The 14745-nt window shown below is 40.4% G+C and overlaps 1 protein-coding gene across 2 annotated transcripts in view; it reads left to right on the forward strand.

Annotated features, from left to right (window-relative positions):
• Positions 1-12273: 12273 nt before the first annotated feature.
• Positions 12274-14745, forward strand: part of Tmprss7 (transmembrane serine protease 7) — a 37552-nt gene continuing 35080 nt past the window's right edge. The window contains exon 1 of one of the 2 annotated variants that reach the window (XM_040750758.1): positions 12274-13749. In XM_040750758.1, coding sequence (XP_040606692.1) covers positions 13702-13749 — 48 coding nt within the window. In that variant the 5' untranslated portion in view covers positions 12274-13701. The remainder of the gene's footprint in view (positions 13750-14745) is intronic. The other variant, XM_005074762.4, reaches the window with a different exon arrangement.

Genomic DNA, 14745 nt, shown 5'->3' on the forward strand with positions numbered 1-14745 from the left:
GAATGTGATTTCATTCAATGTCAAGGACTCTGCTAACTGGAATGGCTCCTTCCTGTTTTATTAGTAATAGGTGACAAGATGAAATTAGCATAGACTATAGAAAATGGATTAACTGTGAGGAAGTTTTTGCAAGTTTATTATATTTACCTTGGTAATATCAATGGAAAAATTAGAAATAGTTTTTCCCACTAGAGATCTTAAAGTTAGGCATTCACAAGCACTGTCTTTGACCTACCCATGTTTCTTTAAGTGCCTATTTTGTGCTTATAATGTTAGACTTTGTAAATAAGACAAAGCACTAGGAGCTCATGTATGGGTATCCAGGAAAGCATGGATAGATGGATGGATGGATGGATGGATGGATGGTTTACACAAGCAACAGCTTTTTGTTTGTTTTTTGCTTCTGTTGCATGACTTTTCTTTGTACAGATAGATCTACTATCTAAGCTGACATTTATACAGTTCCTCCCACACAGTGGTCTGGAATGATACAATATGTAGTATTGTTCTCTGCATGTTATTCATAGGACTAAAACCCCAAAACTCATGAAGATTACTCAAGATTGAGATCTGTCTAACATGAATGAATTTTCAAGATTGTTTTTTATGGAATGAAAAATTAACAGGAAAAGTAAGGCTGGAGACTGTCAATCCATCCTATTCTTTAAAATGTAGTTAGTAGCCAGGTGGTGGTGGCACACACCTTTAATCCCAGCACTCAGGAGGCAGAGGTAGGTGGATCTCTTGAGTTTGAGTTCAGCCTGATCTACAGAGTGAATTCCAGTACAGCCAAGGCTACACAAAGAAACTTAGTCTCGAACTCTTCCCCCCCATGTAGTTAGTAAGTGAAATGAAGTATCTTTGTTCATATTTTGAACCATCAACAAATGAGAAAATGTAAAAAACAAATGAGACTCCATATGACTACTCTAAATATTCGGGTGATGGGTTTTCAGACTGAGATCTTTGGAGTTCTAAGCTCTCCCTGAGATTTCTTCTTCTACGTGATCCTTCTCAACTACCCAGGAACCCCCCCTCGCCCCGTGATCCTTTCATAGCTATTGTTGAATTGTACATGGTCTCATCTAAATGTGGCAAACCCTTCCTCAAACCCTGCCTTGGAGTTGCCAGATGATAAAGGAGGGAAACTGAAGGTACTGCTAAAGTGAAATAAACATAGAAGAAAATTCCTGAGAGAAAATAGTTAGGTCCCAGTGTGGGTGTGGGTATCGAAGGTCTAGGCAGTACCCTCCATCAGGGAGGGGCAGTTGGAATAAAGACTGGTATCTGTGGAGAGAAAATTCTTTGTTCTCCCTAATTTGTACTCATAGTCAAGGTAATATATGACCTCAGGGAACACCACACTGAGCAAGTAGTGAACCTCAAGAGATGTATTTCTTCATTCAGAGAAAGAATTGTTTAGAATAAGGCAAGTAAATACACCAACAGTGACAAGGGTAAACACTGGGAACATCGAGTGGCAATCCATTATGAAGGAAAAAAAACCTTCATTATAGAACAATAAAAAAAATAAGTGACTAAAATGAGGCTTGCAAGGCTGGAAGCCAAGACCAAATTAGTAAATTAGAATACCAAGCAAATGCACCTCATGAAAATTTACAAATATTTAGTAAGTACATAGTAAATGCTAAAAATAACAGACAATAGCCATGAATTTAGAATCTCAGAAAAGAGAAAAGTCTATTAGGGATGGAAATGCGATTAATTCATTCATTTTTTTTGTACAGGTGCTTTGCCTACATGTCATGGGGATGCTGGGGGGAAATTTTTGAAGAAATAACATTAAGATTTTACCAGAGGGTTTTTTTTCAAGACAAGAAATATTTTAATAGATTTATAATTGCTGGGGGGAATGTAAAACATGGTAAGAGCTATTGCTGCGCCCACGCCACAAGCAACTCCAAGGTATCAGGAAAAGAAAGACCAGATGTCCAGCTGTTTGTACTAAGAAGGGCCTTTATTTTGCAAGTGCTAAGACGTCTCTCCCTTGTAGGAGGGAGCAGTCTTATATTTAGTCTTACAACACAGTAGAAAAACCCCAGGTAGAAGAGAGCGTGTTTTCCTCATGCTAGATGTTGATGTCAGTGGGGCAATGCGGGGGCAGTAAGCCAGGACTAGAAAACAAGATACACCTGTGGCTATCAGCTGACAACTCAGAGACCCTGTGGGGGCTAGGCCCCAACAAACAATTACTGAATAGCGTTGTAGTAAAATGCTTGACCGCTGAAAGGAAGTAGAAAACTTTTAAAGTGTGTGACTGTGTGGAACACAAAGTGTTGGCAGGGGTTTTCTCACGAGTCTTGAACTCATCAAGTAGGCTGGGGTGCTTGGCCAGCAAGCACCAGGAATCTGTGTGTCTCTGCCTTCCCCGCACATCAGTGTGTGCTTTATGTCTATTTTCTTTGGAAATTTTGTCCTATTAAATGGGTCAACGTCAGCTTCTGACATGTGGTAGACTCTGGGTCCTCTTTCACACAGTCTTCACATTGTGCAAACAGCGAGTGAATCGGTGGTCACTACCACTCCTCACCTAAGATTCTTTGTTCCGAAGCATTAGGGGACTCTAGAAATGACAGATTCCTGTTCTTGGAAGACCATTTATTCATTTCAGTTTAAAAGAACAGCTGTTTGACTGGATTTCAAAGTATATTCCAATCCTTTGATTGATTGATTGTTGGATTTTGCTTTTGTGAGACAAGTTCTTAAGTAGCCTAGGCCAAACTTGAACTCTTGATCTTCTTGCCTCCATCCACATACCAAGTGCTGGGATTACAGGCCAATGGAATTGTGGTGGTTTAAATAAGAATAGCCCCCATAGGCCCATAGATTTGAATATTTGGTCAACAAGGAGTGTCAACATTTGGAAGGATTAGGAGGTGTGATCTTGTTGGAGGAGGAAGTATATCACTGGGGATGGGCTTTGAGGTTTTAGAAGCCTATGCCAAGCCCAGAGTCTCTTGTCCAGAGGATGAGGGTGTAGCTCTCAGCTACTTCTCTAGTATAATTACACAGAGGATGAGGGTATAGCTCTCAGCTACTTCTCTAGTATCATTTCTGTGTGTGCTTCCATGATTCCCATCATGATAATAACGGACTAAAGCCCTGGAACTGTAAGCCAGCCTCATCTAAATGTTTCCTTCTACAGGAGTTGCCTTGGTCACTGTGTCCCTTCACAGCAATAGAACACTGACTATGACAGGCACTATGCCTGGTATGCCTTTTTTTTTTTTTTTTTACAGTGCTGAGGCCTCTAACATGCTAACCAAGTGCTCTACTGTAAACTCTGTCTCAAGCCCTCTTTTACTTTTTATTTTGAGGCAGGATCACACCCAATTACCTGGAATATCCTTGACCTTTCTCCAAAGCCCAGTCAGGACTTGAACTTGGGGGCCTCTTCCTTTAGGTTTCTGGATAGCTGTAATACAGGCCTGTACCACCAGATCCAGATTCAAGGCCATTCTTTAAAAGAGCAATCTTCCTCCCCACTTAAATTGTAGTCTTATTTAGCTTGCTGGGCATCCTTTGCCATTGTAAGTGGTAGTGATGATAGGATAGTTAATTCTGAAGGGTCATTATGCAAACCTCAAGTGTCCTCGGTAATACCTCTCCTGTGGCCACTAAAACTACAAGTTAGAGGCGTGGTGAGTACTCAGCTCTTCCCTGTGTGGTGCCAACTGTTAACTGTTAACTGTAGAAATAGGAATCTTCACATCAACCAGTACTATGCTAACATGTGCAACAAAAAAAAAGGAAAAGAATCAGATATATTTAACATGAATCTTCTCTTGGCATATGACCAGCTCAGAATGGCCTATAATACAGCCTTCCATAGATGAGAATATGAGATCATTCTGTTTGGAAAGCACAAGTGATTCTAGAAGCCACTTTGTACCCATTGCCTTAGAATTTTGTGAAATAGTCTAGAAATTTGTGGTTGATGGGAGACTAATTCAACTTTCAGGCTAACCTGTGCACACAATTTACCTATGCTAGCTTACATGTGTTTAGATTATGGTTTCCATAAACCCATTTGAATATTTTAAGTGAGAGAACTTATATGAAATATGGTTACCTGGTTTATAACTCCACAAAATCAAAGCTCTGTCTCAGAGCCTATAACATATTCTTAAAATAAATCCCAAAATTTTAATAGCCTTCAGCTAGCATGCACAGAATCTCTCGACTGTCTCTACCCTCATGATCTCTTGGTAGCATGTATCCTTCAGCTACAACCTGCCCAGCATTAAAGGTTCTTAAGAATGAGGATCTCAGACATGTTCTTAGTATGCCTATGACTTGTGCCATGTCCCAGCAAAACCAGATGAGGACGTTGACCCTTTCATCTTGAAGAGTACTTCTGCATGGGAACTACTGAACAATTTGTCATTGAGAACCCACTGGATATGTCAGGCATGGTGATACACATCTGTAGTCCTGGGGCCCCACATAAGGAGGATGACATGTGCCTGAAGCCAGTCTGAGCTAATAGTAAGACCCTGTCTCAAAAAGTAAATTCAAATAAAACAATATACAAGCAGAAAAACAAAACCCATTGAATGGATATGTCATCTCTTATTTAAACCACACATTGTTGGATTTCACTCTTGAAAATGAAACTAGAAGAAATATCCTTGTAGAGACCTATGTTTACCCATTTTTGACTAATATTACCATGTTACAACCCACACTTCCAGTTTACAATGTTTCCCACAAAGTTTAACTCTACCAATATCCCCAACTCTCATCAGAATTATCATTCTTTAAAAGTCTGTGAATATTTCAAAAGGCATCAAGTTGGAGCACTAGCAGAATCCAAGTTCCACAGGCAACTGCAAAGGAATTTACAATGGCTCACTGCCTTGCAGCAAATGCCAATGTTTTTTATATCCTCCTCATAGTTCATTAAATCCATGAGCAATTCGTGATTCTAAGGAGCCTCTGAAAAAGACAGGGTTGGTAAAAACAAAAAAGTTGCCTGGTGAGAATGATCACAGAGGGCACCACCAGAAGAATTTCCATTTGAAAACTTCAGGCAACAGAGCCTGAGTGAAACTTGGCTAATTGATTTATCTCTCAGCACAATCCAAAGCTCTGATATGGCCACCACTCCATAATATATTCTCAAGATAAATATGACAACTTTTATAGCCTTGAGCTATGAAGGTAAAGCCCAGTTTGAAGGGCAAAGATAAATCTCACAGAGTGTGCATTTGTCTAGAGCAAATATTGTCCTACTGACCCTTATTTTAATGAAACACATATTGAATGGCCTTCTGTTGGATAAAGTTAAAGATCCATTCTGTTCCATATTCTTGGATCAATACTTCTTTGAGAGAACATTACATCAGTCATATAATGGAATGGTCTTGGATCACACAGATTCAAAAATGACAAATGGTCTGTGAAGAGATCCTGTTGCAGAACAAACTAAGAAGAAATAGGTTGTGGAACTTTCACTTGAAAGATACCATCGGTCTGATTGAGCTGTTCTCACAAACCGCCTCAACTTGGGTAGGCTGTAATGATGGAAACATATTTCTTCACTATACTTGATCTTAACCAAAAGGCTGAGAAGCGATGGAAACATATTTCTTACAGTTGTAGAGGATGGGCCTCCAAGACCAAGGTAGCAGAAGCTTTCATGCTTTGCACTTAGCTTCAAACATGGAATTTTACTGCTGTGTCCCCTGGATGGGGACCAAACCTTTGTCTCCACATAGTAGGAAGAGATGGAGGAGGATACTAGGGAGCTGTCTGAAGTCTCTTTCATGTAAATATTAATGACACCATGGGGGAAGAGCCCTTATGATCTAATCACCTTATAAAGTCCCCATTCTATCCCCCCACTTTTTATCCCCCTCTCTTTGAGTGTGTGTGTGTGTGTGTTCATGTTTGTGGGAATGAAAAGATAACCTAAACGTCATCCTCAGGAATATCGTCCACCTCCTTTGACACAGGGTCTCTTATTTGCTGGGAACTCAATTAGGCTAGGTTGATGATCAGCAAGGCCCAGGGATCTTCTTGTCTCTCCCAGTGCTAGGATTACAAATATGTGCCACCATAGTATTTCTATGAAGGTGCTGGGAATTAAGCTCATGTGTCCATATTTCCAAGATTCAAACTTAATTATCTAATGATGCCTTCTGCATCCTAGACCCAAATAGCACTTGACCTTCCCCCAGTATAAACCCACAGTGAAGACTTCTTCCAGCTATAGCTCAGTAAAGCACAGATGTGCCATTTCTCTGGACCCAGCTCAAGGGATGGATTCAGTATTTTCCTGTGAAGATATAAATAGCTAATATTTAATGTAGCCTGTAATACATTAGAAAATTTAGCATATTAGTTTAGGTCAGAATTACTTCTACAAAGCTGCATATATATTATGTAAATCTTTCTTTTCTTTTGGGATTTTTTTCCAGAGGGAAAGATTGGAGTAAGATAAGTGAGCATTTAATTTTGAGAAGCAAATGTCTGCAACACTCTTTTATACAGCACTGAACTTAGATCAGTGGTAGTGTTGTATAAAATAACATAAGAGATTAGTTAATCATTTTCTAAGCACCCTGTATACATCAGATTCTGGGCCACCCTTCAGCTAGCATAAGGTACAAGGAGTCTTCTAGCTGGTGTAGACTTATCATGAGAAGAGTCAGGCAACAAAGTTCCCTTGCTGTACAGTCACTCCTCCTGACTAGATGATTTTGGAGAATGACTCTCAAGGTTTGACACCAGCCTTGTAGACAGGTTCCCTCCTCCGCTGTTTTGCTGAAACACCAAGGCAGATGAGTGAGCCTTAGCTGAGAGGAAAGGGGTTTGGCAGCTGTGGGTGACTGTGGGTGGATGCTACCAGAGACTTGACTTCCAGTGAAACTCAACTTGTGAAAGTGGAAAACTCTCATTTAAGCTAGAATTCCTTCTGGTCTTGTTGACCCAGTGAGGGATCAGTTAGTAGAGACATATATGCACGTGCCCTTCATGCCTAAAAAAAAAGTAGAAGGATGCTACCAAATACTTCCAAAAGCTAGAGGCCTGTTGAAGAAGCAGTGAGACTCCATTAGAGTCTTCTTCGTGTTGGTAGGCCCATGAACTTAATCAACCTTATTGTATAATTCTCATGAAAACAGGAAGCACAAGACAGCAAGGAGACCCTCTGTAAATCAATACTTATCTGGATATCTTAATATTTAGTGAAGACTAGAAAGAGATGCCAGTGGAATGAATACAAAGCAATTTAGTAGATATAACAAAAACCCCACAGAGATGTTGTCTGAAACAAAGTTGAACCAATGACTTCAAAGATAAATAAAAAATCCCTAACAAGTTCTATGTAACTACTTAATTAAGAAACTTTCTCTCTCTCTCTCTCTCTATATATATATATATACACATACATATATATATATATATATATATATATATATATATATATATATATATAAAGCCAAAGCTGTTTATGGTAGAAAGGTCTAATTTAACTCTGAAATGGTTCATCGTTTGGGAAGGGAGATCAGGATGAGCACGATTTCTGTTCCACACATCACTGACACTGGTATTCATATTTCAATCCCAATATCTGAAATTTGGAAGAAATGAGTAGAACACATACTGGGTTGTTTCTCTTACTTGTCATTTGTAAATTGCATCAAGGCTGCTGAGGCCATTAAGTGGGTGCAGTTTGGGATGAGGAGCAAGCAGCTGAATGAGGCATTGTTTAGATTTCAGTTTCTGCACACAGTCTGTGGAATGGTTGTCCTGACAACCACACTGAAACTGGGAGTGTGAAACAACATGATGGACAGGAACTAGCTAATAATGCCAACTCCATGACTGAACAGGACTTGACTCCTCACTGATAGTGTCGTTAATCTCCAGGCTAGTGTAGGCCACAGAGAACACACCTACAATGTCCTAGAGGAACATTTTTTAGTCATTTTCTCAACCTTTCTCTGTGTCTAGTACATTTGCATTCATGTTTCATTTCATCCTTTATGCCATAATTATTCTCATCTTCTGTCATTCTTGCATTTTCTTAGTCATCTCCTGTTGCTCCTTTAAAATATTATGACCTTTTGATGATTTCCAAAATCAATACTTTTTAGTGCACCGAATGTTTCTTTGCCAAGCTTTAAGCCACGTCAGCTCCTACTATGAGCCAGGAGTCACAGATATCTCATGAGAGTGATGGCTTTCTGTGAGATTGTTGATTCCTTTGGACCAGTCTGGGCCTCCAGTTGTTTGTCTGGTTAAGCCAGAGTCAGGGTGGTTGTGAATCTGTCCACCACAAAGTCTGTCACTTGATCATAGCTGGAAGGTCAATAAGAGAAACCCCAGAGCAACCACTGTGCACACTGAATTGAGCACTTCTACAAAAAATTTAAAAAGAAACATAGAACTTCATAGTGGGACAACTAAACCAGAACAAAAGGTCTAGTAGATCTCCACACTTTTATTTTGCCTTTCTCGAAGGATTACTATGGCTAAGCGTGGATGCAAAATCCCCATGGGGACAGTGGCAATCCAATAAACATCAATGACTGCTGGCAAACAACCAGAAGCAAAAAAAAAAAAAAAAAAAAAAAAAAAAAAGGAATTCAAAGGATTCAGAGGAAGCATGGCACTGCCAATACATTAATGTCAGGTTTTTGGCCTCAAGGACTGTGGGGCAGTAAATCCCTCAATGTGTGGTGGTGTGTTATGGAAATTTAGAGATGACACTGTGAGTGCCAAGAATGTAATGTCCTGACTCCCATCTTGTTTACTTCTTGAGTGTGTTTGTAGTGAAACTTGGGGAATTAGGTGCTACCTTCATCTTTGACCATATGTTTATTACTTCCTGGAAAAGTAATATATTCCCCCAAGGTCAGATACCTTCAGTCATGGTGAACATAGTGTGACAACAGCATCCACCTGGAACATGTTGTGACAGGCTCCCAGGACACTTAGGGGGAAAGGGAAGCAGCACAATTGACTTGATGCTAATGCTGCTTTCTAAGTCCAAAGTTTCTGTCTTCTGCCAGCACCGACAGAACAATAAGATGATAGCCTATTACCTTATAAATAGTGTGAAACCAAATCCCAGCCCCAACAACATTCCATCAAGGCTCTCTTTCCTTGCCTTCCCATCAAGCTATTGTATGGAGGATTGTAAGAGGAACACTTGCCTTAAAGGAACCTGAAGTATGATGGAGATTGAATAGACATACAACATGATAACTCGTGACCAAGACAATGTCAGCGCTTCCATAGAGTGCTGCTTGATGAGTTACTATAATGGAGATCTCAATTAATAGAATGCACCATAGAGCTTTTGAGGCAGAAAAAAAAACCAAGAGATGGTTGTAGCTTGGAATGTAAAAATTTGCAGAAGTACTATAAGCAGAATGTAGAACATGGCTAAAATGCGGAAAGCAGAGTGGGCCAGAGGCACGAGGCCAGACGGGAGAGCTGCTGATGCTGTCCTCCTCTGTGGTCCAGGGTGATCCTCCCATCTTTGGGATTGTACATATTGCCTCAGGATGTAATCAGCAGCTTACATGCCTTTCCATCCACTGAGAGCTATTTTAGAATAGTGATATATTTTACCATTTAAAAATATTTGACATGTGTCACCAAATACCATGCGATAAATGTATAAGCAGATGGATGGATGAGTGCATTGAAAAATAAAGATTGAAAATGGGTGACTTGATGGATCTGTGTTTGTGGCAGAAGGACAGAGGCAGGTGCTTTGTAGTCACACTAAGAAAGACCTTGAAGAGCAGGCTGGGGGACAGATAAGAAGGGCTATTGTTTGTGAAGGAATAAGCTGACCTTGGAGTCATTTTAGCAAGCTTAATTTTCAGAATTGAGCACACCACACAGGTCAGTTTCAGCATGGGTGGGGCCTAGGGGAGGAAATTCAGTTAAAGAGACAAGAGCAGTCCAGATCCAAGACGCTTTGTTTTTTAAAAAAGAAACTTGAGATGTGACACAAAGCATTAAGATCACAGTCCTTGTAAGAAGGACAAGGAAGCCAGCAGTTTATTACAGAACATTAGAGATGATCTGAGTAACCTTGAGAGTCCCACCCACGGCCAGAGGGCTCAGCAGTGAGTGGTGATCAGATGGCCGCTCTCAGTAAGTGCATTTATCATAGCAGGGGGAAGTGGGGCTCCAGTCATAGAAAAGCTCTTCTCCGCTGCAGAAAATCTGGCCTCTCCTGCAGTTAGGCAGAGATGGATGAGTTACCTCCCACTGCTGGGGGCCTCTATGCCAAGGTCTCAGAACCTTACTTATGGAGGATGAATGCCTCAGAGCTGTCTCTGAGTCTTCACTATGTAGTAGCTTTACTGGAGAAAGTCGAAACACTTTCAAGGTTTTTGTAGGTTAAATTTACATCGAGGCTACTGTGTTCTCCATGGCCACCGCTGACTCCGAGGGAGAAATATTTCTCCTTGGATCCAGGTCACTGAGGGATCTCTGCTTGACTAATGGACAGACACTGCTTCCTTCTGTACAGACATTTACTGCTGACAAGGACGGTCCTTCAAGCAGCTTACGGTGGGAACGCTAGCCTGCATTTGATCCGTGTGTTGTCTTTGGTGACAGGTTCTGGAACTTCAGTAATAGTCAAAGCAATAAGGAGGTCAAAGAATGCTTGTTCCCCAAGCAATTTATGAGCTTGTCTGCCTCCACCAGCTTTTTTCACATCTCCTCAGCTCTGTGGCTGGCTAGGGTATTTCACTCGCAGAGATGCTCATTTCCTCACCAACATATTAGTAAGAAAAATTTGGAATTTAGCATCAAAAGAACTGAACAGCATCAATGAATCTGCCCATCCTTGGATTTTTACCCTCAGCATTTAACCATACTTGTTTTTTCATTTATCTGTTCACTCAGACTGGATTATATTTGTTTGTTTTTGTTTTTGAGATTGTATTTTATTTATTTATCTTTTTTTGTTTGTTTGTTTTTCAAGACAGGGTTTCTCTGTGTTTTCCTGGCTATGCTAGAACTCTCTCTATAGACCAGGTTGGCCTGGAACTCACATAGATCTATTTGCCTCTGCCTCCCGAGTGCTGGAATTAAAGATTGCACCACCATTGCATGATTGAGATTGTACTTTTTTTTTTGGTTTTTCGAGACAGGGTTTCTCTGTGGCTTTGGAGGCTGTCCTGGAACTAGCTCTTGTAGACCTCACAGAGACCTTGTAGATCTCACAGAGATCCTCCTGCCTCTGCCTTCCGAGTGCTGGGATTAAAGGCGCGCGCCACCAACCCCCGGCTGAGATTGTACTTTAATTACAACAGTTCTCTTTTCCTTTTCCTCTTTCCAAATTCCAAAGCCTCCCCCGTGCCCCATCAACAGCTCCCCTTTAACCTCATGGTCTCTCTCTCTTTCTCTTCCTACCAATTGTTACTGTATGCATCTATGCATTTGTATATTCCTAAATATAACGTATTGAGTCCACACGTTACTTGTATGTATGTGTTCAGGGCTGACTGTCTGGCACAGGACAACCATTTGGTGTGCTCTTCCCCAGGGAGGACCTCCTCTCCCTCTCCCAGCTGCCTGCTCTTGAATAAGTGATCCCAAACCCTTAGGGTGGGAGTGTTTTGTATATGTATTTATTTGGGAACTGGATTGCATTTTAAAACTTCTTTCTATATACTTTGAAATTTTGTGAAAAAAAGTTTATACAATACAATGAAAAAACAATGTCTATGAAAAATAGGAAACATTTTATTTAGCTTTGTATATATTATCGTATTAGTAAAAATAAAGTTAACAAAATAAATATCGCTCACAAACTATTATAAGTAAAAGCATAACACCTCACTCTTCAATCTCTACACAACTGTATTGAAGTTTAAATATAAATTGACACTGAGTTCTCACATAGAAACGAAATCATTTAAATTCCATTTTCTTGTCTGTCCAGTCACTATGATTGCAATTGCTCTGAATCTTCTGTTTAAGGGAGGGACTCTGAGGTCCTTTAGGAGCAGACTGAGACAAGCATTCAGCCCCATGTGAGCTGAAATGATCCCAGCAGCTGAGGAACTTATCCTTGATCTGGGCTCGATGGTGTATACTTGTACTCCAGAGCCTAGGCTACACAAGGAAGGAGGGAAGAAAGGAAGGGAGGAAAGAAGAGGGAAGAAAGGAAGAGAGAAGGAGAGGGAAGAAGGGAGGGAAAAGGAAAGGAAGACAGGAAGGAAGGGAGGGAAGAAGGTAGAGAGGAAGGGAGGAGGGAAGGAAGGAAGAGTAGAGCCAATGAGCAGAGTGGTATGGTTAAGAAGGTAGAAAACACTTAGGAGAGTTCATCAACAGTAGAGGGAACCCTCGATGACTGACCTAAGTGGGTTCCTGCTCAAGGCAGGCCAAGACTCACAGAAGCATAGAGAATGAATGTGGCTAAATATCAAGGATCATCACATATCAAGCATGTGGGGATTTCCACAGAATCACCTTTAGTGGGCCTCTTTCAACAACCTGGATAGACTAGTGAATGACAGGGTCCAAGGACAAAGTCTACTTAAAGAGACAGCTCAGAGGAGCCTCGGTAACCTTGGGTGAGAGAGATTCTTCCCTAGGGACCACTGCTTAGTATGAATATTTTGCCTATATTAATTGAATATGAGTTCTAGAAAAACAGTAGAATACAACAGAGTGAACCTTCTAGTTAAATTATAAAGTCTAAAGTATCTATCCCACTGATGCCCAGATGTCTCAGAGAAAGATGTATTTACTTGTGTGAGTTTTCTCTGCAACAAGAGGTATTCTGACCATATCTTCCAGCATTGCTCTTCCCATTCTTGGATCTGATGCAGATTCCTATGGAAGACATGGGTGCAAGGGATTTACATCAGGAAGGCTCCTGGGCTTTCTTAGGATCCAAGACTAAAGCGGGGAGAGATAGAAGAAATCCTGATAGGTAGATTTCTAAGGGTTGGAGAGCTGAGGGCAGGATTGGAGAGCGTTCCTTTAGGAGCATACAAGAGATACTAACAAGGCAGAAACTTAATGACTTTTTCCCCCCTTTGGAAACAAGGTCTCCACATGTAGTTGAGGATATCCTCAAACTTTGGTCCTTCAGTTTCTATCACCCAAGTTCTAGGATAAAGGAGTGTGTTACCCCATCCATTTTAATTGCTTGATTATTCTATTGTACAATCTGTAAAGACATCTTAGCATAAACAGAATAAATCCCCCTCTGATAGTCTGAGTAAATGAGGTTGGTCTTACCAACTTAGAAAGGTTTGAAGAAGACAGATAGGAAAAGCAAGAGCCAGATGACCATTCTGAAATTAATTTTAAGTTGAGGACTCACAGAGGACAATAGAATAATGCATATTTGATTAATTTAAATCCTAATGACATGTATCAATGTATTTTGTCTGTTGGGTTGAATTTCTGGTAGGGAACTGAGTCCTTGGTTCATTGTAGAGTTACATTTGAGACCCTTTCATTGTGGGAGAAACACTGAATGCTAGGTCCCTTTAACTTTTCAGTGAAGCAAGGAGACAGCTTCAGTTTCTGAACTGGACCCAGGGAGGTAAGCTGACTCCATTCCTCTGTAAGCTAGCTGAACACAGTGACTGTCTCTCAATTCTTCCCAAGCGAGCATGTAAGGGAGTGAGTGGACACAGGCTGGCCTGCAGACATCCTGACGTGGTCACACACAGAAGCCTGGACATGGACAAAGAAAACAGTGATGCTTCCTGCAAATCCTCAGACCTGAAAGTAAGTGCAACTCGGGAAGCTCCCCCATGCACTGTTACCCTTTTAGTGAAATGGGTTCACGTGGCTGTAAAAATGAAGAGGAAAAAATAAATACTTAATTTCTACAGTACTTAGTGGATTTTGTGAATGTGAGTTTGTTTTGAAAGACTGTAGTTGGCAATTGATTAGTACCTGTTTTTAGAAAACACCAAGGAAATTGTACTGATCTCTATGTAAATTCCACTTTAAACTTTAATCAGTAGTGCTAACTGAGCCCGCCTATAATGTGTTCTGGTACTTAAAGATCCAGCTTGAGCCTTGATATTCTACATGTGCTGACATTTCTATTCATTTCCTTTTCTCTTTTGGAGCTATGCTATGCATACAAGTAGCTTGACACCTCACTTAACTAATTCTTCCCAAAAGAAAAAACTCAGTCCTTCAAGAAACCATATTAAATGAAGTCTGTCTAGTTTGGTTTCACCATGGAAGATACAAGCAGCATTTCATTCCAAGGGTTGACAAGGATGTTTGGCAAAAAGAATGAGGGCATCATGAATAATTCAAAGTGTACTTGGCCCCATGTTATCCCATTAATTGGCAGGATTAAAGACTGGAAGACATTACACTTTGAAGGAAAGAGCAAGGAAGAGGGTGAGAGGATGAGAAAATTATAGAAGAGCTATTGGGAGGTTACTTCATTTTTTTTTACCTGAATCACTCCCTTTAAAAGAATGTGTGTTTAAAAGTTATTTCATCATTGGAGTTTAGTTACCCTGACATGTATAAATCTCTTTGTCTAAGAAGCTAAACTCTCATATGCATTATTAAAAGATTCACAGCATCAGATGACAGAAGATAGAGGAGGAAATAAAAGAGGGGGAGGGGAAGCAGGTAAATAATGTATTTTTCCTCCATTTAAGCAATAGAATGCACACAAACCAGCAATTTTACCAGCCAATGAGTCATTACTTCATGCCTTGCTTTAGTTTAAAATTATTCTTTTATTTATGATCA

This window comes from Mesocricetus auratus, unplaced genomic scaffold (genome assembly GCF_017639785.1).
Source record: "Mesocricetus auratus isolate SY011 unplaced genomic scaffold, BCM_Maur_2.0 Super-Scaffold_100008, whole genome shotgun sequence".
NCBI classification, from domain to species: domain Eukaryota; kingdom Metazoa; phylum Chordata; class Mammalia; order Rodentia; family Cricetidae; genus Mesocricetus; species Mesocricetus auratus.